This window comes from Acanthopagrus latus, chromosome 11 (assembly GCF_904848185.1).
Source record: "Acanthopagrus latus isolate v.2019 chromosome 11, fAcaLat1.1, whole genome shotgun sequence".
Taxonomy (NCBI): Eukaryota; Metazoa; Chordata; class Actinopteri; order Spariformes; family Sparidae; genus Acanthopagrus; species Acanthopagrus latus.
The window spans coordinates 11,522,709-11,548,157 of record NC_051049.1 but is presented as its reverse complement, the minus strand read 5'-3'; the positions used below and the strand labels follow the sequence as shown (position 1 = coordinate 11,548,157).

The 25,449-nt window shown below is 39.8% G+C and overlaps 2 protein-coding genes across 4 annotated transcripts; both read left to right on the top strand.

The window, feature by feature from the left end:
• The first annotated feature begins 452 nt into the window (after nucleotides 1–452).
• Nucleotides 453–11,905, top strand: plin3 (perilipin 3). The gene is made up of 8 exons (XM_037113834.1): nucleotides 453–596; nucleotides 6,028–6,117; nucleotides 6,358–6,553; nucleotides 7,182–7,264; nucleotides 7,706–7,937; nucleotides 9,788–10,128; nucleotides 10,405–10,623; nucleotides 11,007–11,905. Exons 2-8 carry the CDS (start codon nucleotides 6,049–6,051, stop codon nucleotides 11,145–11,147), a joined length of 1,281 nt encoding a protein of 426 aa, XP_036969729.1. The 5' UTR covers nucleotides 453–596; nucleotides 6,028–6,048; the 3' UTR covers nucleotides 11,148–11,905.
• A 425-nt stretch (nucleotides 11,906–12,330) lies between these two features.
• Nucleotides 12,331–20,549, top strand: zgc:77486 (uncharacterized protein LOC405808 homolog). 3 transcript variants are annotated; one of them, XM_037113835.1, is made up of 6 exons: nucleotides 12,331–12,488; nucleotides 13,651–13,850; nucleotides 14,223–14,334; nucleotides 16,523–16,650; nucleotides 17,311–17,418; nucleotides 19,355–20,549. In XM_037113835.1, the coding sequence occupies exons 2-6, from the start codon at nucleotides 13,691–13,693 to the stop codon at nucleotides 19,501–19,503; spliced, it is 657 nt and encodes a 218-aa protein (XP_036969730.1). In that variant the 5' UTR covers nucleotides 12,331–12,488; nucleotides 13,651–13,690; the 3' UTR covers nucleotides 19,504–20,549. The 3 variants fall into 3 exon arrangements, with proteins under 3 accessions (XP_036969730.1, XP_036969731.1, XP_036969732.1); XM_037113836.1 differs by lacking the exon at nucleotides 12,331–12,488 and adding an exon at nucleotides 12,689–12,894; XM_037113837.1 differs by lacking the exon at nucleotides 12,331–12,488 and adding an exon at nucleotides 12,993–13,111.
• The last annotated feature ends 4,900 nt before the right edge of the window (nucleotides 20,550–25,449 follow it).

Here is a 25,449-nt window from a genome sequence, read left to right as displayed (position 1 = left end):
TCAAAACATTGCTTCATATTGTTAACTATTGTAAATACATTTCTTTAGATTAGATTGAACTTTATTGTCATTGTGCAGAGTGCAGGAACAAAGCCAATGAAATATTGTTAACAGCGCTGAGAGTGGACGCAGTATATTCAGTTTTGACAGTATAACCGTGTGCACATTAGTACTCATTAAGTCTCCACTAATGCTGACAACACTAATTAAATTCACACATTTGTAGGCTGTTTTTAGTTTTCAATCCATGATTTTTTTTTTGCGCTGCTACATCAGTTCACAGCCCCAGACAGAAGAAAATCTTTTAAAATAGGCACCAATGACAAACATTAAATGAAATTCCCAGGGTTATTACATGGGTCAACATGTATCTGCTTCAACAGATGTGGCCCCGGTGTGTCCACAGACTGTCACTTCCGTGTTGCTCTAATTTGATTGGTTAAAAGTTTTTTTCGGACACGCCCACACACCCGTCTCTATGTCCATACTGTAGTTGGGCATCACGACCAGCTCGTTGAGGGCAGGAGGAGAGGTCCATTCACCAACAATACACCGCAGTTCAAAGCAGGACAGAGGGACAACAGGCTGCCAGAGAGGTCAGTGAGCTGTGACGGCTCTGTTTTTGTTTCTAAATCAGTCCCCAACTTCTAGGCGCGTCGCTGAGCTCGGCTAACGTGACTCGGTGGTACGTTAGGTAGCTAACTTAACCTAACCGTTCAGTGTTAGCTTAACTTCCCTGTGACAGTTGTAGACACTCCTGCTGCTCATGTTTACATCGAGGAGCGACCAGAAGTTATGATTTATTAGGACGAGTCGACTGAAAAAGGCTGTTGTTTGCTCAGGTTATTACTCACAAATCTTCATCTGGGGCAAAGTTCATTCAGCTGTCAGAAATGAAAGCTGCTGCGTGCTTTACATTGAAAAGGTCGCAGTGTTGTGTAAAATAAAACAGCCTAAAGTGGGTTTCTGTGGGCTCTGCACTGATGATATCATCCTGTCATGTCATGTGAGAGGGCTGCTTATTATTCCAATGGGTGTGAAAGGGCCCTTTGCTTAATGTAACATCGGACTCAGACATTAACCCCTGAAAATGAAGCAACTTCTACTTCTGACCTCTGTGTGTGTGTGGAAATGAGCTGTTGTCATTTCTTTCCACACAAGTTGCTTCATTTTAGGGATTCATAGTGACTTGAAGAAATGTGAACTATTATAATTATCTTAATAACTCACCCAAAAAAATAAAGACATCATTTTGTGTGACATATTTAATTTTCCTTCTTATTCCTCTTATCATCTCAGGAGACCTTAATATTAATGTTGGGTGCTGTTCAGCCCCTGCAAATTAACCTCACTGACCCAGGTCTACACTATTTTCAGATAATGTTGAAACATATAAGAATAGAAATGCATGATATTGAATTATTGTCAAACTCGTTTTGGCTGATTGCAGGTGCTGATTAAAAGTTAGAACAATTATCAGTCCTGCCCAATTATCAGGGCTGATATTCAGCTTTTGCCGATAAATGGTATCAATGATTTTTCATCAGATTAACGATAAATTAAACTGATTTAAAATTTCACACAATGTCCCGCCCACAAGAATATCTGACTGATAACACATCACAATGAATAGCCTGTAAACACTGAATAATCTGAATCTGCAAAATGACTACTGACTGAATGTTTAAAGTAAATGTAGTGGAGACGAAGTATAGAGTAGCAGAAAATGGAAATACCTCAAAATTGTACAGTACTTGAGAAAACGTGCAGAAATTAATTTTCCCCACAAATGAAAAATGAAACACACTAACAGTGGCCTGCAGAACACCGCTGCCATCAGTGTAACCGAGCAGCGTGACTTCTCCTCACTGGGCAGGTTTGATAAGAAAATAATAAACAGGACATGAAGACATATGTATGTGCAGCAACACATGCCACCTTTTATGATGGCATCCCCTATCGGCCCAACCCTGCCGATGATGTGCTGATATTCACAGCACCGTGTTGAAGAACCTAGCTCTTTTTCTGTTGTCAGTGATCTGTCTCTTGTCCTCTCTGGCAAGAGTCTCAATAGTTTCCTGGAGATAAACCAACCAACAAGTCCAATTATATCAAAGGTCACATACACGTGGGTCAGCTCTGACAGGGTTGATGTGGCTCAACATTTTGAGGGTGTGACAAATAGTCTTACAGCGCAATAGGCAGAGGCTGCGTAGCCTTTTTATGAGTGCTTTGCTGGAATCGCTTGTCAGGGAGCTGATTATTTCTGAAAGTCTTAACACAGCGTTTGTGTTGCATAACAGCCTTCTTCATAATATTTTCTGTGTCTGTGACAATTATCTCGGGTTCATCTCACACTTGATAGCACAGAGTATAGTGTTAGACTTTGCTTTGTAATAAAGCCAGTGAGGATCTCATCAACTGCCTCTCAGACAAAAAAAAAAACATGTTGCTCAACCAAGCTGTTGCAACGTAATGCAATTTGCAATCACACAGAGCCCCGAGAGGCTGTCCGAAACACCACAGTTCACGTCGAGAATTTTATTCACCCAGACGTCTGAAAGAATCTGTGGTATAAAGGTCATACATGGTGAATCTGCTTGGCTTCAGTGTAGCTTGCTGGATAGGAGGCTCGTCTCTCTGTAAGCAGTTCCTTGTGTCGGGTGGATGTGTAGCCTAATTTACCTGAGCATTTACTACATCCTGCCAACAGGTTACAGCTGGTCGGCTGCACTCCTCGCCCGACTGCTGTATGTTTTCCCCAGCAGTATGTTCACAGAGGCCATGTCCTTCTTTGACTGTCTGCCCCATACATCAGGTCGAGCGTGGCAGACACTTGTTAACAGTGTTCCAGTAAATACAGGTGGACTCCACTCATGTCTCCCTGTGCCATCTGTCAGAACACAAACAGATGTTGTCCATGTGTTGGGAGCAGTAGATGGAAAAAGAAAAGATGCTTTGCTGCCGAAGATACTCTCTAATCAGCTGTCATCCCTTTTTGCTCGCCTCACTTTCATCTCTTCAATGTCTTCGTTATTCATTTAATCTGCCAGTTATCTTCACGATTAATTATTTGGTCTGGAACATCAGAAAATAATGGAAATCCACACTTATTTACTATCATGATAATATTCAGTTTACAACACATATGACAAGAAAAGCAGCAAATGCTTATAATTGAGAAGCTGGAATAAGATAATGGTGAGCATTTTGAATTTAGACAATACATTTCATGGTTAATTGTTCTAGTGCGGTATGGGTATTATAAATTTGTCTGCCATCAGGAATTTGGCCGTTCCTGTTCATTTGATATGTTTGGTTGTATTAAGCTATTGTAAGCAATGGTGCAAATCAACTCAGGATGGCTTTGTGGTAATATTCCCAGAGGTTTAGGGTTAATTTACCCATACACAGATTCTCAGTTGATGATAACATATTTGATATACACTACATCCAGTACACAAATATTGTGATTATATATGCATTACATCAGAGCTGAAACTAATGTAATGCACTGGACTGACAGCAAGTAAAAATTATAAGTGATGAATTATTGAAGTTCTTCTCAAATGTGAATATATGATGGTCCACTAATTCAATAAATAAATAGCTTTTCTTAATACTGTTGGCCTGACTGAAAAATTTGGTTTAAATATTTAATTAATGCAGAAAATAAATGGCAGATGAATTTACATGTTGTTCTGTCATAACATACAGTCTAACAGAACATAGGATTTTATCCAGACATTTACTCATTGATTAAAGCTGAATTTAATTATAAAGTATGATTTCTCCCCTTTATTTCAAGAAGAAAAGGAACTGGATATAATTGGATGATGGATTGAATTAATTATGGATTTCACCCATTTAATGTGACCGTTAAAATGTACGTTTATTTATTCAGTTTTTATTTTCTGCAATACTTTAGTCATTAATGCAGTCATCAATTAATGCAGCAGTGTAGAATTTGACTTGAGCAATTCTTTTGGCCTGGTTTTCATTTAAAGCAATATTTTACATTAGTAGAAGAGAGGTATTGCTCAATGTTTCACTTTTACTTGATTCACTTGATATAAATGAATTCAAGGTCCATTTTCTCGGCATACTTTCATGTGAGCTTTTGAACAATCAATCACCAGCATTAGTGCCCTGCTGGTCTACAGTTCTTAACAATATTCATGTTTTTTCTCTTGACTCCGATCTATAATTTCAAATTAGACTCACCTCTGGGCCCCCTGAATATTTTCACATAATTTATCACGTCTGTATTCCCTTCGTATCGTATCAATCATTGCCTTAAAGCAAAAATCACCTTGAGAAAACAGCATTGTTAAAGGACACTGTACACATTTTAAGAAGCTGAAGTGTTCATCTAAATGGAAGAACTGAGCAGGGTTTGTTCATGTTTTGACTTCTGGCATCTTGATCCAACACTTACCAGTTTATTTTAATAAACCTAGAGTAAGAAGTAAGTCTTTTGACTCATCCACATGAGACTGACTTTGAAAAACAAGAAGGCAATCCATGCGCTTGAAATACTAATATATAAACAATTCTGATATGTAATCCAGACAACATGCATGCTGTGGCAGATATTTCGTGATAAGCCAATATCTGCCAATACTGTTAGACAACCAACATCTAAAAAAGTCTGTTAATTTCATAACATCTTTGGGTGTGTTCCCCTTTTGCTTTAATGACAGCATGCACTCGAACTGGCATGGATCTCACAAGTTTGTGCAACACCTGATGACTTATTTTATCTCACCGTGATTTGACAGTTTTCCACAAAAATGAGAAAGCTCAGTATCCTGTGACGTCACCAGAAACTCTTCGGAATGCTGGCATAACGTGAGTCATCGGGTTTAACACAGACATGCCCAGTCAATGCCAGCTCAACTGCATTTGAGTAAAAGGGGGACAGACCAATTTTGTCAATTTTCTTCAGAAATGTTAACTTAACTTTTTAAGCTGATATGATATGATATTGTCATCCATCCTTCCATTGTCTGTAACCCGGAAATATTTAGTTTTTAGGATGGCGGCAGGGTCGCTTGCTATTGTCGGATGGGGGACAGACTGGCGCTCGCTCGTCACCCTCACCCGCTACAAAGCAGCTAACATTGAAAATGAGTATAGTGGCGCTGAGCTAGCAGTATAGCGGCATAGTGCTGTTGTTCCACCATCTGGGGAGAACCCTGTATTACATTTAAAAACATACAAAATAGGAGTATATCTTGAACAGTAGTCAAGATGTACTAGACCTTTTTGACCATGTATACTAAATACTAAATAATAAAAGGGAGGAGCCTATATGGAAAAAGATTACAGAAAACATGTGAAATCTATGTCCACAATGACTCCAGGATATTTTAAAACTTCTCCTCAGCCATTACAATGTGCTATTAGTGTGTCAGGCTATTATTTTGACATTCTGTTATGTGATTTAACTTGGAATTTGCCAGATAATCATGAAACTGTAACTGTTACTCCTCAGTGTTAATGTCATTTTATCTAGAAGTCAACCCAAGAAAACTCACAGATGCTTATCCTACACAGTGATTTGCCAAATATTAATCCCTCATCTCATTAACAAATTAAAATTAATGCCCAGCCTCAGATGTCAAGATTTTATTACCTCAGGATGCCACATAATTTAAAAATGCAAAAATACAGCTGTGGGTGGTTAACAAGAAAGAAAGAAATTCAGCTTTGCAATGGAGACTTGAGTTGTATGCTTGGCTGCACCATTTTGTTTTTCTAAGGGCAGTTTCATCCTCATTGCATCATAGTGTTGACAAATGAATTTAACATGGTTGAGTTGCATAGCTGCCTATATTATTAAACCATATGACAGGACAGCCTTTCCAATTCTAAATTCATGAGACACACTACTTCTCTGCAAGATAAAGTATATCAACCATTTAAACAAAAAAAGAAAAAATCAGACAGGGAAATTTATTTCATCATGCATAGCGAGCAATGTGAGGTGAATCTGTGTTTCTGACACTCTGTATTCCATGTCAGAGATTGAATCCAGCAGTCACCATGGCAGACAGCGGGAAAACTAATGAGACTGGAGCTGCTGCAGCGGAACCAGCTAATGGAGACCAGCAGGTGAGGAGCACTGTGACCCAAAGTGACATCTATTACAAAACTGAGGCATACTAAGAACTCATTTGAAGTTCAGGATTTCATGTTGATAAGCTGCTGTAGGGAATTAATCATTATTCCTACCAGGCGGCTGAAAAGAGCTTTTCTTTACACAGTCAGGACTGTATTACACATTTTGTCTTTTCACTGTAATGTTTTTATTTGTTTGTTTGGTTGTTTTGTTTTGTTTTTTTTTTGTCATAGAACGTTGTGTCTCGAGTGAGTAATCTCCCTCTGGTGAGTTCAGCGTGCGGGGCGGTTTCCAGTGCCTACAGTACCACCAAAGACAACGTGCCCTTGCTGAAGGGAGTGATGGATGTAGCAGAGAGTGGTGTCCGAACCCTGGGGGCAGCTGCCTCTACCGGGTCCAAGCCTCTGTTGGACATTATAGAACCACAGCGTAGGTTCTTCTCTCCAAAAAATATATAATGTAATATATGTGCAATAACGGCACATACAAACAAGAACCTCAAAAATTCAGTATGTTTGTTGGAAGCGTCATTTTTAATCTTTAAAACGCTCTCAATAAAACTGTTACCGCCAGATCGCTCCTGGCCTGTCTATGCCACATTATGGTCGCTGTAGCTGTCTGCGGCTTTTCGAGACAGTGCTCTTGTTTCCAAAAGCTGCGTCATGGCACATTATAGCAGTGTCATGGTGAATGTACGCAGAGACCGTTCTTGACAGAAGCAAACCACAGCCGTGTCAAGCTTCACAGAACAGTTCGAGCCAGACCGGAAATCAGACCGCTGAACGGGATCATCTGTCCGGTCAAATTAAAAAATAAAACACCTCTTGTGCACACTTGGGATCTACAGCACAACAAAGTCGGGAATATTAACAGTTAACACAATCTGAGCTACCCAACAACAGAACAACATAGCATGGCATACGGCAGGTAACATAGACATGTCCAGTGGAATCATGGGGTAACTGTTCTTGGTACATGGTAATACTTCCCGCTGATGGAGTTAGCTGCGAGAAAACAATGGAATTCTTCGTAAGTTTCTGTTCTGTGCTTGTTTCAGTTGCAACAGTAAATGAGTACGCCTTGAAAGGACTGGACAAGATGGAAGAGAAGCTGCCTATTCTTCACCAACCTGCAGACAAGGTGAAGTAGAAAACCATGCCTCTGTTAAAAAAAATGGAGAGACACCTACTTACATATGGCTTTTGTAAAATGGGAATTAAGACCTGCATCAAATGACTGCCAATGTCACAAATTTCAAGACCCTCCAAACACTCAATGTAAGCATAGGAGCCATGCTTACTCTTTGCGATATCTAATAGCCAGTTACTGTGACCCCTCTGTAAAAACAAACCAGCCTTAAATTGGATAAAACACGCAGGGGGCATCCTACAAAAGAAATGAGTGGATCTTATGGATAAAACACCACTTCCTAGCTTCCACCTTATTCTTCTCAAACTAGTACACCTTGCATTATCACTTACTCTCTGAACTGCTCCTTGTAAGTCAAATTGTCTCAAATGTCATATCTGTCCCCACCATAGCGCTCTGAGCACGGCACATCGTTGTCTCTGTCTTCCTCAGGTGGTGTCGGACACAGTGGGCATGGTGTACCAGTCGGTGGCAGGAGCCAAAGACGCCGTGGTGGGGGCTGTGATGGGCGGTGTCGAGCTGACCCGGGCAGCAGTCAGCGGAGGTATCATCACCGCCATGGGCACCAGGATGGGCCAGATGGTCAGCAGTGGGATGGGCCTGGCCCTGAGCCGATCCGAGGACTGGGTTGACCAGAACCTGCCACTCACTGAGAGGGAGCTGGGTCAGTAGCTACCCTCAATGTAGAAAACATAATCAGTCCATAAAAACCAAAGGAGGTGATGAATCCATATGTCTACTGCTGAGGTATAGGCAGGTGTGTTTTTGACAGTTGGATCAAATGAAGCTGAAACAAGGCTGCGGTAGGAATTAATTAATTAAGGACAACGAGTAGCCAGAATTTTGTCACACAGGATTATAAATAAGCAGATTAGCTTTTCTCCCATTTTTCTGATAAAGCTGAAAAGATTCCGAATAAATAATTATCCCTAATTGACAATGCTGATGTAGATGAAAGTTTGAGAGACAAAGTAATTTTCAGTTACATTTTGTTTTTTGTCAGTTGTTAGTCCTTGAATTTATAGATCTGTCGATCAAATAACAAATGATTCCAACCTTGTGTTTTAAATGTCCCGTTTATAGAACTTTGTGGTATCTCGCAGTGCGTTTGCAATCTGCAACCAGCGAAACAAAACCCTCGTCTCACGCGCCCTTACGGTGAGGTGAAGAATGTGAATGGTCTTCTGGGGTTCTGTGGGACACATGGTGGTGCAATGTAGCTGACTGTCTGGAAGTTCTTAGTTTTAGGTGATTGCAAACTAATTAAAACTTGATAAAGAATATAATATTAAATTTCTGACGGTAGATGCTTCTAAATCCCCCTAAATCATATACACCGTGTTAATGTTCTTTTAAATTAATACTGATTTAAATTTGCACTTGAAATCAAAAGATACCTATACATAGTTCAACAATGGCAGTGGTATCCCGTCTACTTTCAGGTAAGCATTAATAATGCTGCAGATTTGCTTTAAAGCAACACATTTGCAGGTTTAAGCATAATGATTAGCCTCATATCCCTTACATAACACCTAATTTCCTACAGCTTTAATTTTAGTGGGCATTACTGCCATTTATTTAATTTAATTTATTCCATATTTGATATGCATGAAGGATTTGGAATTTACAATGACAGTCAGTAGCCAATGCTGTATACTTGCTTCGCTTGCGTTAGATCAAACAGCAAAATAGCTGAGACTGTACAAATACGCTGCCATTATAAAGGTGAGGCTATGTGATGTGGCAAGATGATCATGATGAAAGTGTTAAATTCCTATGGTGACTGGATCTGACCACATGAATGGTTGATGCTATTCATAGAGAGCGAGGCAGGACATTACAATGAGCTTCCCCTCTGTGAACTTGGCCCAAAAAGCTCTTACAATTTCCAACACTCACAGCTTTGACACCTGCTACTGTGATGTCATGTTATCGTGACAACCTGCCATACTCCACTATAGCAGTAATGCTCAGGAGGCCATCCTGTTCTCTGATTATGGATGTGTAAAAAGATGCAACAGTATTCAGCGACAGAAGGAAATTGTCCATAATGGCAGAACTCTGGGGAGTAGGGATTTGTTTGGTGGTTGCTGTGGCAGAGGCCATCCTGACTCACCAAAGTGGCTTTTAACAGAGGCACGGGGAGATGGTGTTACTATGCATTTCCCTTAACTTCCACAGACTGATGACTTGTGGGAGTAAAGAGGCTCCCAAGTCTTTTTGTCTCGCCTAAGCAGATGTGCTTTAACCCTGTTGGAGTCAAGTAGCCTGACTTGCAACAGATGTACCAGTTGGCACAGTTAGCAGGAGGTAATTGTGAATCCATCTATCACTGAAAACATGCCCTAAAGCCCATGCTACTAAGAAAATATATTCAGTACAAGTACTGAATTTCTACTGTGTATTTCTTCACTTGACGGTTTGCGCCTACATCTGAATGTTAAACAGTTTCGTTAGCCCTTTCACACAAAACATCTGTTTTGAAAATATGAGATTAACACTCTCGCCTTTCAGCTGCAGTGGCTGAACCAGCCTCCAGTGAGGTGACTACCCAGTTGGCCAGCCCCAGCTACTTCGTCCGCTTGGGGAAACTCTCTGCTAAAGTACAGGAGCGAGCCCTAGAGCAGTCCCTGCTCCGTGCACGGCATGCCAGAGATACCACGTATGCTTCAGTGGCTCAGATTACCAGCACTCTGGACCTGCTAGAGAGGGCCCGTACCGGTCTGGGTACCGCCAGTAACCAGATAGGAGGAGCCTCAGAGCAGCTGCTGCAGCGCTGGACAGAGTGGAAGGAGAAGCAGGCTGGAGCTGGACAGACTGAGTCAGAGCCAGATGGGACCAAAGATGAGGCTGAGGTCAGGGCTGAAGCATTTGGGAATTGAATTAATGGTCTCTAACCAGATTATTTTGTCCATAAATTCAGCTCTAAATCAGACTCACAGTCTAGAGACTGATATTGTTCTGTAATACCCACAGATTCATGTTGGCCAGGAGTGGCATTACATTATGTGATCAGAATTGGAAAGGGATTGGGGAAACTACCTAGACCTAAGAAAGGGAAGGGAATAAGGAGCATCAGTTAATTTTCAAATGATCATTTAAATTTTCTTTTTCCCACTTTCTTTTTACAGCAGCTAGAGTGGCGGGCCCTCTCCATGGTGCGTGGTATGAGCGACCAGCTGAGGTCATCGTGCTCCAACGTGGTGTCAAGTGCTCAGGGTCTGCCAGGTGCAGTCCAGGACCAGCTCACCAGCGCGAGGCGATCAGCTGAAGAGCTGTACACCTCTCTGGGGAACACCAGTACCATCACACCCCTCCTTCTGGAGCGGAGTCGTCACCACCTGACCCAAGTACCAATTGCACAACACTGTCTTTACCGCAGTGTTTTGTTTTGCAGCGTCAGCTTAGCTAAATATAGATAAGTGCCTGAAATTTTATTTTAATGTTGATTAGCACAGTTAGGCCTTCTATTACATTTTTACTGGTGCTTAAATAACAGCCGCAGAGTCTGAGGAAAAGGAATTAAGCAGCAATTTTTACATAAACAAACATCTATTCTCAGGGGTGTCTGCTCATCCATATGCATTTATGAAACTAGGACAGCCAAGCTTATGTTGTATTAAGTAATGTACAGATATAAACTCATTATTGCCTCACCAAAATAAAGAAAACAATTTTGGCTTCGAGTTAGTGAATTTTGTTGAAAGTAATACTAGTGTGTGCTTGTTCCCAGGTTCAGCAGTCTCTGGATGGTGTCATGGAGTATCTCCTAAACAACACACCGCTCAACTGGCTGGTGGGACCTTTTGCCCCTCAGACTGTCGAGAGGGCAGAGGAAGACGTGGCGATGGAGCAGAGCGGACCACACAACTAGACTCTGCTGTGTTTCATGAGTTAATCAGTATGCAGAAAGAGGACCAGTGTTTACCGTAGATCGACCATTTTTAATGATACATGTGCTTGCTTTAATGAAAGAAATGAAATGAAAATCATGTTTTCTTCATGGTGCACTAAATTTGAACTTATTAGCTGGCGACACTACATTTGTGATGTAGAAGTTAATGGGATTTAATTATGCCTTAAAGCTCTGACCTATGGCCTTACAGATTTTATATTTAATTTGTGCACTTTGTTATTTATCCAGCAAGGGATAAAAGTATTTTTACATTTCAAGTGCCTGTACCATTGTTTCAAATACTTTTTTTTCCTTGTTGTATTGAATCCTCAAATGTGGTTATCAAAAAATGTTTGAAAGATATGTGACAGAGGCGAGAGATTTTACAGTTTATAGGTGCCGTACGCAAGAATTTTAGTTTGAGACATTCAGAAATTTGTACTAAAGATATCAACAGAATGTGAAGAAATGAAAAGTTTTGATGTTTTGTCCAGAATTGTGGTGACCAACACAGGTATCCTCAGCCAAAACATTATATTTTCCTACCCCTAACCAAGTGTCTTTTTTAACCAAAGCACAAGCACAGTGTTGTAATGAGACAAACCTGTAAAATCTTATCACAACAAATGTAAAGTTGCAACAACAAAGAAATGTTTTAGTCCTACCTTATCTGTGGGCTCCCAATTCTTACATATTGAACCTTTTAACAATAAACTGCAAAGAAACTGTAAACTTTATTGGGAATTTGATAATTGATGATATAATAATTATAAATTACTTCAGGCATTTTTCATCTGCATTTCAATTTCAAAAATGTAAGTTTTCATATTGGTGGATTCAGGTTATACACACACACACACATATATGATGGTGGGGCACTTCTTAAAATCATCTCCGGAACTAAGTCAAACATGTGTGTGTAATGACATTCAGAGTTTAGTTAGATTTGCCCTTTTAATTCCAACATGTAGTGTGTGAACCTGGATGGGTATGTGGAAGCATCTTGTGAACTGCCAATAATAAGACATTTCAGTAAATACTGTGCCACAGCAGGGCGTCAGTGTCACCCTGGAGTACATTGATATTATTCCTGAGTGTTTTGTTGTGCTGCTGTTGTTGTTGTGGGGGGCTGGTGGACTTTGCTGTGTTGGCCCGTCTGACTGAAGGCTGAATCGATGCTGACTGAGGATGACGTCATGGTCGTTGTTTCGAATGTCGGGAGCTAGCGCTGGGTAGGAGGCCGCGCTCTCTACTGGGGACGAAACTTGTACAAATCTGAAGCCCAAGGTCGTCGACAGCCCCCGGTACCGTGAAAACCAGGTACTGTCTTCAACTTACACCGCTATGAGGGACGGCCGCTGTGTGTAACCGATTTTAAACCAGCCGGGACACTGTCGGCAGGCGCGCTGTCTTTGGGCTGGCTGATTATGCTAGCGGTTGAGCTAACGTTAGCCTGCTAACACTAGCGTTTATTCGATTTAAAACGCAGAATTTGTTTACAGGTCGTCGCTAAGGACGCTGTAGTCTTTTATTTTCTCGGTTTTCATCACGGCGGAAGGCCACCAAGCGAGTTTTGTTCTTGTTTGAGCACTGGTATCCAGTGTCAGACAGACAAAACATCTAGTGGGGCTGTTTGCTAATGTTACAGTGGTTGCTTTGAGCTATGCAAGCATAGGACGCCAATTGTTTTCTGCTGCGGACTAACTCGGACTGGGGACAGTCAGCTGTAAGTTGTTTAGCTAACTAGATTGTAAGCGACGTAGCGTTAGCGTTTGCAAGCTCATCGGTGAAATTGGGGGTTTTGCTTTTGGTTTCTGGGTGTTTTTGTTTGGACAAGTCTTTAGCTGTTGTTTCTTTTTGATAACTTTGTCCGAACCAAAACATCTTGCAGTGCGGCGGCAGAAAGGATAAACTAGCTGAGCTAGCTTACTTTTTCACTGAAAGTGTGTTAGTCTCTTTTTTTGTTGTTTTCATGATCGTATAACGCTCTTCATCTAGTTTTTGTCACAACTCCACAGCTTAATATTTTTTGAACACTTCTGAATTGCTCCTAGTGATACAGGAGGAGCATTACATTATTATGTGATCATTTTTATGTTGCATTTATTTGCCATCAATGTCAGAGGTTGATTTTGTGTTTTACAATCATTCAAAAGCATATTTTAAACAAATGTATTGGCTTAGCGTGACAAACTCCAGTTTTTGATTTAGTGACAAGTGGGCTTTGTCACACTGTCAGTGGTGTTGGGTTTAATTTTGGTTGATGAAGGTATGGACCTGTTTGACAAACCTTCATCACAGCTGTACTCAACCCTTACAATCATAACCCCTTAGTTCACAAAGTAACTCACATTGTCTCCAACTCTACTCTCATGCTCCAATGCCAGTCTCCAAGCTCTTTTAGCCAACAAAGATGAATAACCATGTGACCAAATAGGGACTGCTAATCATTTTTGACTAACTTCTGCAACCCCATTTTCAGGAATATCCTCTCCCATCCCCCTTACCCCCTCTGTCAGAGCATGGCTCAGGAGACCAATCAGACGCAGGTGCCAATGCTTTGCACTATGGGATGTGGTTTCTATGGTAACCCCCGCACCAACGGCATGTGCTCCGTCTGCTACAAGGAACACCTGCAGAGACAACAGGGAGGGGGACGATCCAGCCCCCCAGGAGAGAAAGGTAGGAAGATGGGAGAGACATGACCTATAAAAAGTAGGATGGGGAGCTGGATAGTGGAGGTTGGAAAGACAGGAACTTGGAATAGGCAGTTGTCTAAAACTATACAGGCATGGGGGGAGGGGGCACTTGAATTTGCTAAAAGGGGTTGGAGAACAGAGGTAGCAGTAGCTGCCTGCACTGTGGCATCAGAAAGCAAGAGAGTGACATCTCCATCTGTTCTTTCACATTAACTCAAAACATGTCTGATCATGGTAGACAAAAAAAAACAACAAAAACACAAGTTAAAAGAGATTTAGAGACATCCGTGTTAAGGTGCCAAAACTGCAAGTTCTATGCTGCTGGTTGCTATCAGACTGTTCTGTCCCCACACAGCTGCTACATCACCAGTAGGATCACCAGGGTCGGCTAGTGTGACCGTGGAGAGTGCACCTTCAGAACCCAGTACAGAGGTGGCAGGGACTCCACCTGAGGAACAGACAGCCAGGTATGTTGACTGATACATGTGGAATTTGTTCGGGGTTTAAAAAAAACAAAACAACAGATCTTTGTGAATCAGTTTTCTTTTTGATGTCATTCATCAAGTAAAATTATAAACACGACATTCTGTGTTTGCTATGTTTCTATTAATCTAATCAGACGAATAAAACAGGAGCCTCTTGTCTGGTACAGGGTGTTTGTCATCATGTGGGACATTTGATTATGTTGTTAAAATTCCTGTTTTAATTGGCTAAATAATGAGTAGATCAGTCCATCTCTAACTCTGCAGCACATTGTGTTTTAATGTGCTCTCATTAGTCCCTTTAATTAAGTACAACAGCTTGCCTCAGCAGAAATCAGATGGCTGGCTTCTAAATGTATATCTGTTAAACACACAACCTGCTGGGATCATGTTCCAATCCTTTGGCCACACAAACAGTTTTCTTTTCACCTGATGACACCAGTTTTCTGGTTAGAACTCTTTTCTAGTCAATGCAAAATTTTTGTAAGTTTTAAGAAGTTCATCGGCAACAGTGTTAAATATATCTCCGACCCTATTTCACGGAGAGGCAGTGGGAGTGCTGTAATTTAATTTCTTGGTGTCTGACTATCTCTGCTTCGCATTTTACTTTCGTCTGTGCACACATTTACCATTAAACCAATAGAGATAATGTGTGTTAGACATGGTGTTTCTTTGCTCTTCAAACAAAACTGTGTGCTCTTTTAAAAATTGCTCTCATCCTCCGTGTCAGTAAACAGGTCTTGCTACACTTTACCTACAGAATGTGTCTGTCATTATTGTAATTGTTTTAAGCATGAGGGCTGTTTTAATAAGGGTAATCAAAGGGACCCATCATGGAACCTCTCACTTAAAGTTGATTCTGGATGAGAAAGAAGAGCTGAAGAGTAATGTTCTGTGCTTTTTAGAAACCTGCTTTAGGGCTTATTCTCAAAACTACCGCACAATGTTGAATACATTTTGCAGCCTACACTTTTCTGGGATGCAGGATTTTGTAACGGCTTTTGTATGGTTGGCTTTCGTAATGCTATTAATACTTATTTTTGAATTTTTAAAAAGTATTGAAAGGTTTAGTGTCATGGGGTTTAGTGAAGCAGTTGTGAAGTTTTTTTTGTGGTTTTTTTTTTTTTTTCGTTGCTCGCATCTCTGATAAACCAAATCGACCCATCAGCGGCATGTCACTTCCTTTCAGGCTAATAGCTACTACTAATTTTGGGTAAAATTAAGCTGTCACTAAGTTTGTGGCCAACAGGAAAATTAGGTCTCCAGCTTGATGTTAGTAAAAGGGTTGCTGTAATATAATAGCATTTGATATGCATTTTACATTAATTAGATGTATATATGTTGAAGTACAAAGAGCAAAGAGAACTGAATTGTGTGTACCTGGAAGTCATTAAGTTATAGCTTAACAAATGTTCTGATTGATTCTATATGTGCCATTTGCACTTTAAGGATGTAAGGAATCAAACAAATACATTTTTAAATTTGTCAAGAGTTTTTTATTCTCAAAAATTAACGTGACAGATAAATCACAATATAATGAGACCAGTTATCATAGAAGTCGTTCCAGTAATGGGTTTATTCTGGCCAGAATGTCTGCAGAGAAGTCCAGACAGTCATTTGTTCCCAGTGTGTTGACATTTTGGAATTATAAGAAGGGATTTGCACCCAATCTGCCTGCCTAGTGTAATCATGGTTAATTGTGTGTGTGCTGTAGGCCCTGCCTATTTGAGGTGCCTGTGTATTGTCAAGTTGATTGTGATAGCTCATCAAAAGCATTTCTCAGAGTAGTTTAGAGGGAGTGTGCGGAAACAGAGCCAAGAAATTAGTAGGCAGTAACCAAACAAAACAATGCGATAATGTATGCAGGCAATCAAAACAAGACCAGAAGGATTTAAATAATCTTGTGTTATTCGTTGTGCTACTTGATGGTTTTAATTGTGTTCACTCTATTTTCACATAGATACCTTGTAAGTAGTACTGGATGGCAGCAAGAGCTTCTAGGTTTGCTAACATTTGAGTCTAACAAAATATACACAAATCTCTCTGCCAGACATTTACTACAAAATGTATTGTAGTCCTCAATAGTAATTTTATTTCTGAATGAGAAAATTATACTAGTATGATTCAAACTGTTTTGTTGTTGTTGTTGTTGTTGTTGTTGTGGTGATGTCAGTCCCAGCTCTCCCAGTCCAGTAACCCAACAGATGACAGCTATGAGCATCTCCCAGGATTCAGGAGCTGTAGACTCTGATCGAGCGGAGGCTGATGAGGGAGAAGAGGAGGGTACTTCCAACAGCTCAGGTAAATAACAGTGGTCCTTACCCAAATAAGTCCCTACCCAACATCCACATAGTGAGTCACTCTCACAGCCCTGGAGGAAACTGCTTATTAAGGAGCAGTGGGTGAATAAACCGGTAAACTGTGGGATGCACTTGCCACCCACTACCATCAGCATCCCCAAAAACACAAGTGATGATGTTTACCTCATGTCGAATATGATAAAGTATGTTTTTTTGCATTTGTTTTTTGCTCCGCCGTATTCTATGACCTGCTTTTATTTGCATGTCTTAAACAATATTTGATGATGAATTTAATCAACTTTTTTGATTTTTCTGGCATGAGTGTTCCTGTTTTGGGGTAATGCAGTGTTAAAGTAGGCATGAGTGCAAGCGTGCTCTTAGAGGGTTTTATTATCCATTTACATCACAAATCCACCATCATAATGTGTAAATGTGGAGAATGCAACAATCATTTAGTGGCTGGAATGGGCTCTGATAGAGAGATAATGAATATTATGAAGCTATTTTATTCCATCTGTCACACTTGTTTTGTTTTATATCTTGTCAATGTCTTCCTTTGGGTGCTTCTTTGTTGTTGCATTGTATACAAGCTTGTTTTTGAACAAGTAAATGGTGACTTGATTTGTTACCATTGTGCTTGTGTGTCTTTTTTCCCCACCAGAACCAGTGGGAGAAGGAGCACAGGCTTTGTCTGATAATGACCAAACTCCAGATAAAAACAAGAAAAAGAATCGCTGCTTTTCTTGCCGGAAGAAAGTGGGCCTTACTGGTAAGGAAGATAAGAGTTTCACACACACTGAGTGGAGCGTTAGTCTTGACATGGTTCAAAGGTTTATGAGTCATGAACCTGCTTTACTGGGGTTCTCAGTGATAATCACAACCTGGCATCTAGAAATTCAGAACAACTGTTTACTAACTCATTGCGCCATTTTCTTGTCATACCTTGTTGTCACCTTTACAACCTTTATTTTTCTGGTTTTATGGCGTAAAGTGTCCAAATGTTGGTGGGGTATTTCACAGTGTGTTTCACAATAGCACAATCTGAAACATTTTAAAATTCACAGCACTGCCAGGTACACCTTTTGTAAAAGTGAAGCAGACAATGCCCCTAAAATTGAAAATCTTATCAAATAGAAGTCGTACAATGAGATGGCTATGTTTGTGAACTCAGTCCTTTGAACTGTTACAAGACAATGTTCTTTTTGGTTTTATCATGAATCTGGAAAGGGATTGTAGCGACTGAGATAGAAGACTCATCTTACTTCTGATTGCTTTGTGTTCAGTCACATAGAACACTGGGCCAGGTTCACCTCTAATGCTCTCATTTTATCTTTTTTTTTTTTTTAAAAAATACATGTCCTAGTTGTGGTGTTTGCTAAGGATTTAGCATAGGCACCTTGTTGTTTTCTACTGACATTCTGTAACACTTTGTATTAAGATCCTTGTAATAATGTTAGGTAATAGGGCCCTTTATAAGTCCTCATAACATGTTTATTAAAACTGTAAGTCTAAACATCAAACACAATTATTGCTAAATTATAAGACATTTATATCTTTGAAATTTGTGGGGGGAAAAAAACTGTAAATAAGTGCCAAATGATTCACCTTAATAAGACATTGCTCTTGCTTCTTGATCAGGTAGCCTCAAACAGCTTAGTTAACTATGAATAAGTGCAAAGTTAACTGGTCATAAATACATACTAATGTAGGTATTGATCCTAATAAAGCAGCCAAAAAGTTGTAAACATTAAGTTTCTTAGAAGTGCTTTTAAATGTCATAATCTAACAATAACATGTTTATGATGCTGTTATTAAATACAGTTTTCTTAGAATGACTTATATGGGCCTTTATAAAGTATTACCTAACACTTATTTCAAATACCTTTTTGATGTAAATCGTTAACAAATGGTTTACAGTTTGATATGAAGTTGTGTTTCTTTGACTTCTAAGGCAACTCTGTAAGTGACTGTGAAAAGCCTTTATTTCAACACATGTATAAACTTGTGTCGGTAGCCCAACTGTTCTCAAACTAATAGGCCCTCAGCTGTGTGCAACTGAACCTGCTGCCAGATGTTTATTAAAACAAAGAGACAGTGACATATTACTCCAGCTAGCATATTTGCATTGGTTCATTGCTACATTTTAGACATATCTTAAGGGTGTTTAGGAAATACCAGACATCTATAACCCACATAACTATAACCCAACTCCCAGTCCATGGTTTGTGTAATGTCTTCTTCTCCACAATCAAACACTGGTAAAGAGAGCGACATACTGCAGGTTAGTGGTGCATTTCACAGTCTCAGGTATTTCACAGTGTCTTGCTGGCCTCCACGCTTTTGCCGAACTGGATTTCTTCAAAGGCAGCTTCAGTCCCCTTTTAATGTTAGAAATATTTGCACGTTAAACTCTGTCCATGTCCTCAGTGTACATTGAGGTGCTAATAATGGTTGTGCCCTGGAGGCCTTGTTGAACGTGGGCTGAGTTACATTCTCTTTTATCAAGGTCCTATTTTCCTTTCAGCTTAAAAGGCATTTCGTTACTAAATATTTTAAGTGAAACAAAAATATGCCCAGTCTAAAAAAGGTGAGCAATACTTGTTCCTTACATTATAATCATTGTGCCTGTTATTTGAATATGTAATGATCTGTATGTAAAGTGTAATATGTAATGTTTACTAACTGTTTGCTTCTCTTTACTGAAGGCTTTGACTGTCGCTGTGGCAACCTGTTCTGTGCCATTCACCGTTACTCTGACAAACACGACTGTCCCTATGATTACCGGAGTGCAGCTGCTGCCCGCATACGCAAGGAGAACCCCATCGTGGTGGCTGAGAAAATTCAGAAGTTATGAGGACTGAGTGCAAAAAAACAAAAGTCTCTGACTTTGTGAATTTGAACAATGGCAACTTGGATGAAAACACCTGATATCATGGCTTCATTTGTTCATGGTAGTCTAAGACGGGTGGGGTGGGGGTGGTGTGGTCGCAGCCACTGTCCAGACGCTTCCGTTACTAGCTTCTCCCTCTCTCTCCACTAGTGACTGCAGCTGAACCTGAGTGTTTCTGTGTGTGCACGTGTGTGTTTGTATGAAAGTGTGTGTGTGTGTGTACATTTGCTTGAGAGTCGGGGAGAGAGCTGTAGGAGCTTTGTGGACATTAGTGTTGCCGTGGGGAGGGAAGGCTTTTGATTTTTACCCCTTTTTGTTTCTCAACTTGGGGGATCGTGTGAGTTTATTTTTATACAATCCCTGTAAGGTAGTTGAAATGAGACTGGGGTAAGCTGTCGAGGAATGTGACACAATAATGACAAAGAGCTCAATTAATTACCTAACTGGGAGATTTCATGTTTCAGCAAGACCTTTAAAGGGCTTTGGAATTTAATTTTTGCTCCCAGGCTGAAAATGATGTCAACTTCTTGTCAAATTGGCTTTTCTTTCTTTTTTTTTTAATCCCACCTCTTTATTCTATGGGTCACCACATGTTGAACTCTCAAGTCTCAGCATTTTCCAGAAATGTTTCTCTTTGATATATTGACTTATCATACTGATATTGGGTGCATGAACAGTTAATGGAGAGGGAAGGTAGGGGAGGGCAAGGGTAGGGGAAACTGAGAACCTTGACTTAACTGAGTGATTGAATTCTGTGTTTTTCTTTTATTTCATTTTTTTTTTGTTTTAATGAGCGTATGACATCAGAAGATCTATATTAATATATTGTAGTTAGCTTGAATTGTGTGATTGCATTCTATTTATTTTTTATCGTTTGGTTGGTCTGTGCTGGAGGATTGGCGGCATGTGTCAGCAAATCGCTAAGATTTGCACTTAACCTTTTCAATTATATTTAAGTAATTCCATCTTGATTATATAACCATTTAATAAAAAAAATACACAAGCTCTGACATGATGGAGTAGAGTCCAGTTAAGCCGTTACAACGACAAATGTGCAGTAAAACGTCCACTGATTTGGAAACAAAGCACAACCATGTGTGTCAGCTGCAGAGCACAAACTAATGTGCTACACCTACTCGGTTTTGTTCAGCATCTGGGTCATTTGCAGTTTATCTGATGAGTACAGGAGGCTTGCTGAAGAAATCGCCTTCTTGCTCAATTGATGAGACGTGTTTTAGTATGGCGGTGTGTTCTCCTTGAATGCCCTTTTCTGTTCTATGGAGAGTGAAGCTCCATGTTTCTCTAACCACCAGCAGACCACTGACACATGCTGAATGAAAACTGACCCGGGTCGCAGTTCCTCTACACATTGACACACCTTTTGCTCAGCTAAAGATTGATGCAATGCTACGGAGCTGCGTGCTGCGCTTTGACGACGTGCTCAGATTCAGACGAGTCCTTACTACGAAGAGCGCTTCTAGCTAGCTTCTTCTAGGAAGATCAAACCTACATGCATGTGTGCAGTCTTAACGTATGAGTTACTGTCTTGTAACTGACTGCACAGTTTGATATGTGTGGAATGTTTAAAAAGCCACACAGCAGTAGCACAATGCATGGCTGGAACTTTGAGGCTCAAGTCAACAGGACTCAGTTTTTTTCCAAATGTAAATACCATATGGCTCCTATTCATATAGTATAATCTTAATGTAGATTTTTGCCAGGTTATAAAGGTGGGGGACTAAGGTGAAGAATAATACTATGTGTATAAAAGTGCTTTTCATAATTATCCCCAAAAAGTTTGCCACAAATGGCACTGATTTTTTTTTTTTTTTTTTTCTCCATCTTGGTCCCCATTTTCCATCATCTGCCCGTGTATCGTCCAAAGTATGTTCGGTAACTTGGCTCTACCATGAGTGTCTCCTACAGGCCACGTTGCCTCTTTTCTACAATACTAGTCATGTTGTTAACAAGCCCCTATAAGCTTTATTAACCTTGCTGAATTACACAGTATCCCAGCACATGCGTTTATCCTGTTACTGCAGCATAATGATATTACTGAGAGTTAAACAAAGGCCCCTTATGAGATGTAGAGGGACATTTGAGGTATCACGTTTTCATTATCAAAAGCTTTCACGTAAATGTTGCTTGACCTTGATAATTAAGTATTTATGAAAGGAGCCGCAGTAGACGTTGCAAGGAATTTGCTGAGTATATGCATTCTCAAAACAAGCCAATGCAGAAAGTGTTGAAGTTGGAGGAACCTTTTTCTTGTAGACACATAATATCATGTTGGATCTGGTTGAGTTTGAGCTCGCCAACACTGAGACTGTTTGCAGTTATCTACAGCTCCTGACTGTGACTTAATCACTAGTGGGAAATTGAAATTCAGAAGGAGTTTGTGGGAGTTGATTGAGTGACGATTGTGTACAAGGAGAATAATTGTCATATTTAGGAAACTTGTGTGTGGAGCGGCTCTGCTCTTCCCTGAAGTGTATCTTAATATATTCAGAAAATTCAAGCTTGCCTGCTGTTTTAACGACCATTTGAAAAATATTAGTTTTTAGCTTAGTTTTCCATCACAGATTGAAAGTCCTTAAACAGAAAAAAGGTCCTTAACATCAGATGATTAAGTGCTGTAAATCGTGAGGATGTCATGGTTTACGCTTGCTGTTTCTTTTTTTATTGACTGCTTATATGGAACCGTCTCTTCCCTCTTTTTTAAACATGAGCAGTTTGAATGTAAACCACCATAATTCACATCAGACATTGACTATGGCTTTGGGCAGTGGATGGAGGCCCAGCTTTCTTACATGTGATTTGGGACTGTTGGATCACTAAACTGTCTTGACTTTTTGTGATGAAGGACTTGGCACCAGCAACCAACCATACCTGAATATTCTAGATATTCTCAGTACATATGCGTTTTGTTTTTTTTTTCTTCTTCTTCCTTCGGATGCTTTGATAAAGTTTTGATGTCTTCAGTCCTCTCTTTAGCACAACCTTTCATAATCAGTGTCTTCGTCATGCTAGGGTTTTGACTGATAATAATGACGAACCCGATAGTTGTGATGAATCTGGTTGAAATTCAGTTTTGCTGCAGAAGTAAAGACAAATGACGATGAGTTGATTCATTCTGTCTTTCAAGATGAGCTTGAGGGACATCAAATGAAATCTACAATGTTCACAGAGATGTAGTTCTTGTCCCTTGGCACTCCAGTCCCCCAGAAACACCACCAGATATCTTTTTATTTTGTTTTTCTTTCAAGATTTAGGATTGTATGATGTGTAAGAGTAAGTATAAAACAATAAATTCACAAAGTTTATTTTAAATTACACTTGTCTTTTGTCTTTATGCATATTTATTATAATGTTGATGCTGTCTAATACTCAGTTTTTCACTGTGATTTATTCTCTTAAAAGGTTCTAACAATTACTTACGCTCTATCACTAAAAAGTTTGGGGTCATTTAGAAATGCCCTGAAACAGTTCAAAGCAACTCAAATAACATCAAATGTTTCAAATGACTATTTTAGCTGGAAATTGATGATTTGTGATGGAGTATCTACATACATACCATTTTATCAGCAGCACTCAGTTCTGTGGCCCAGTGTTACATTATGTTAACTAATTCAAATTTGTCCTGTTGATCATTAAAAAAAAGCCCTTGTGCAGTTATATGATTACAGCTGAAAACTGTTGTGCTGATTAAAGAAGCAATTAAATTGGCCTTCCCTGAGCTACTTGAGTGTCTTAAGCATCGAGAGTTTGCTGGTTTGATTATAGTCTCAATGACCAGAACAAAAGAACAGGTTAATGCGTGTGAGAAATTGCCAGGAAACTGGAGACCTCATACAACACTGTGTATTGCTCCCCTCTAAGAACTGCACAAACTAGCTCTAACCAGAATAGTGAGAGAAGTGGGAGGCCCTCAGAGGTCCTCATCTGGCTGCTATAGAAAATGTACCTGCAAAATATCAGTATCACTGTCAAAAGTGAGGAGGCAACTAGAGGATGCTAGCCTTCAAGCCAGAGCAGCAAATAAAAAGAAATATCTGGCCAATAAATTGAGAAGATTAAAATGTATGGAAGAACAAAAATGCTTGACAGAGGAATACTGATGAATTTAAATGAGTTTTCACGGAAATCGTGACATTTTGGGGGCACAGTCAAACCTTTTAACGGTAGTCTATTTAGAGTGGTATAGTTACAGTCATGCATGACTATTTTTTGCTGCTTCAGTCCATGTATATGCTGTGGCCCCACTGCTTTGTACTTGTATATTGTTTTCCAATACAAAGCAGAATACTACAGGCACAAATGTTCTTACACAATGGCCTCTTGTGTGCAGCTCAGCTGCATGCTGTACGAGGAACTGCCATGGGACTCACTTCACCGTGCTGGAATATACACAACTTATTTTGTATTGCACAGTTCATTGCTAAATTATGAAAATCGCAACATTGGAGTCCAATATCCAAATCACAAGAACTGCAATTATTTCATAAAGGTGAAATGTGTTGCAAAACAGTGTTTTAGGGAAATGTAGTGCTGCAGAGATGTTTTGGCCTACAGAGCTTGTTCTCCAGATGTAAGAAAACATGTTTGTTTGGCAGAGACCAGGAGAAATGTCACATCGTCATGATTTTATAAGTTCTTTAATGACAATGAAATTTGTGATGAAATGAATGAAAACTGAATATAGAAACACATCTGTGAAAATAAATTTGACCAATGGCACATCTTTTACCCCAAAACATGCCAATAATGTGACCTTGCATACACAAAGTAGAAAGCGACTGAATGTGGTGTTCAAGTGTGGAACATTTTTGAAAAAAACAATACATCCATGGATGGTAAAAGTATAGTATCCTAATTTTCACTTTAACTTTCATTAATGCTGTTGGGTAGTATCTCCAGCAATGTTCTACAAGACCATCATATGCTTGTAACACCGCTGTCCCGTGTAAATATCATCAATATAAAATTGAAAGTTGGTTTTTCACAAGCTCATAATCACTTGTCTACGGCTTTGAAGATGTAATTTTCAGCTAATGAGAGTTTTGATATAGTTTATTTATCTTATAAATGGTTTCCTTGGCAGTAGGGATGAAAAATGAAAAGTAACTACTAAGTAAAGCTGTCAGAAACATTTCTCTTGCTGTGAGCACCAAAAATTAACTTCACCTCCAATGTAATGTGGTGGAAGAAGACATCTCTATGAAAGCTGTCTGCAAACTTGGGCAAACAAAGCTAATACTATCTGAAAAAATTAGATATGAAACTCCCAGATATAGTCAGATATTTTATTGAAGACACAGTAACTGATGTTTCGACATGTAAGTAGGATGTCTTCATCAGCGTAACATTCAGACTCTTCGTTAGCAACTCTTAGTTAAAAAAGGTCTTCAGGCTTGATCTAACAGAGATGGGAAATGGAGCAGACCTGCAGTTTTCTGTGAGTGAGGTCCAGATATGTGGTGCTTCATAACTGAACGCTGCTTCTCCATGTTTAGATTTGACTCTAGGAACTGTACAAGTTCCTGTGGCTAGTAAAGGTGGTTCTCGTGCCAGCAGAAGCTTGTTCCTGGGGAATTCGCAGGAAAACTCCCGTGTGAATCAGAATCAGAATTCCCTTATTCATTTGGCAAACAGGGAAATTTGTGCGTCACAGCAGCCGAAGGACAGTGTGTGTTAAATGCAATTTATCACAATTGCCTCCACACACAAACATGATGAATTATCAAACATTATGTCACTCATATTCAGCAACTGTGATGATTCAGGAGCTGATACTGTACCATTTACCTCATTTTTACTTCATAGGTGGAAACTAACAATAAAGTTCAAGCATGTCATCTTTAACACACTGATAACAAGTTTCCCTTAATTGTCCAATGGAAACTGGTGACG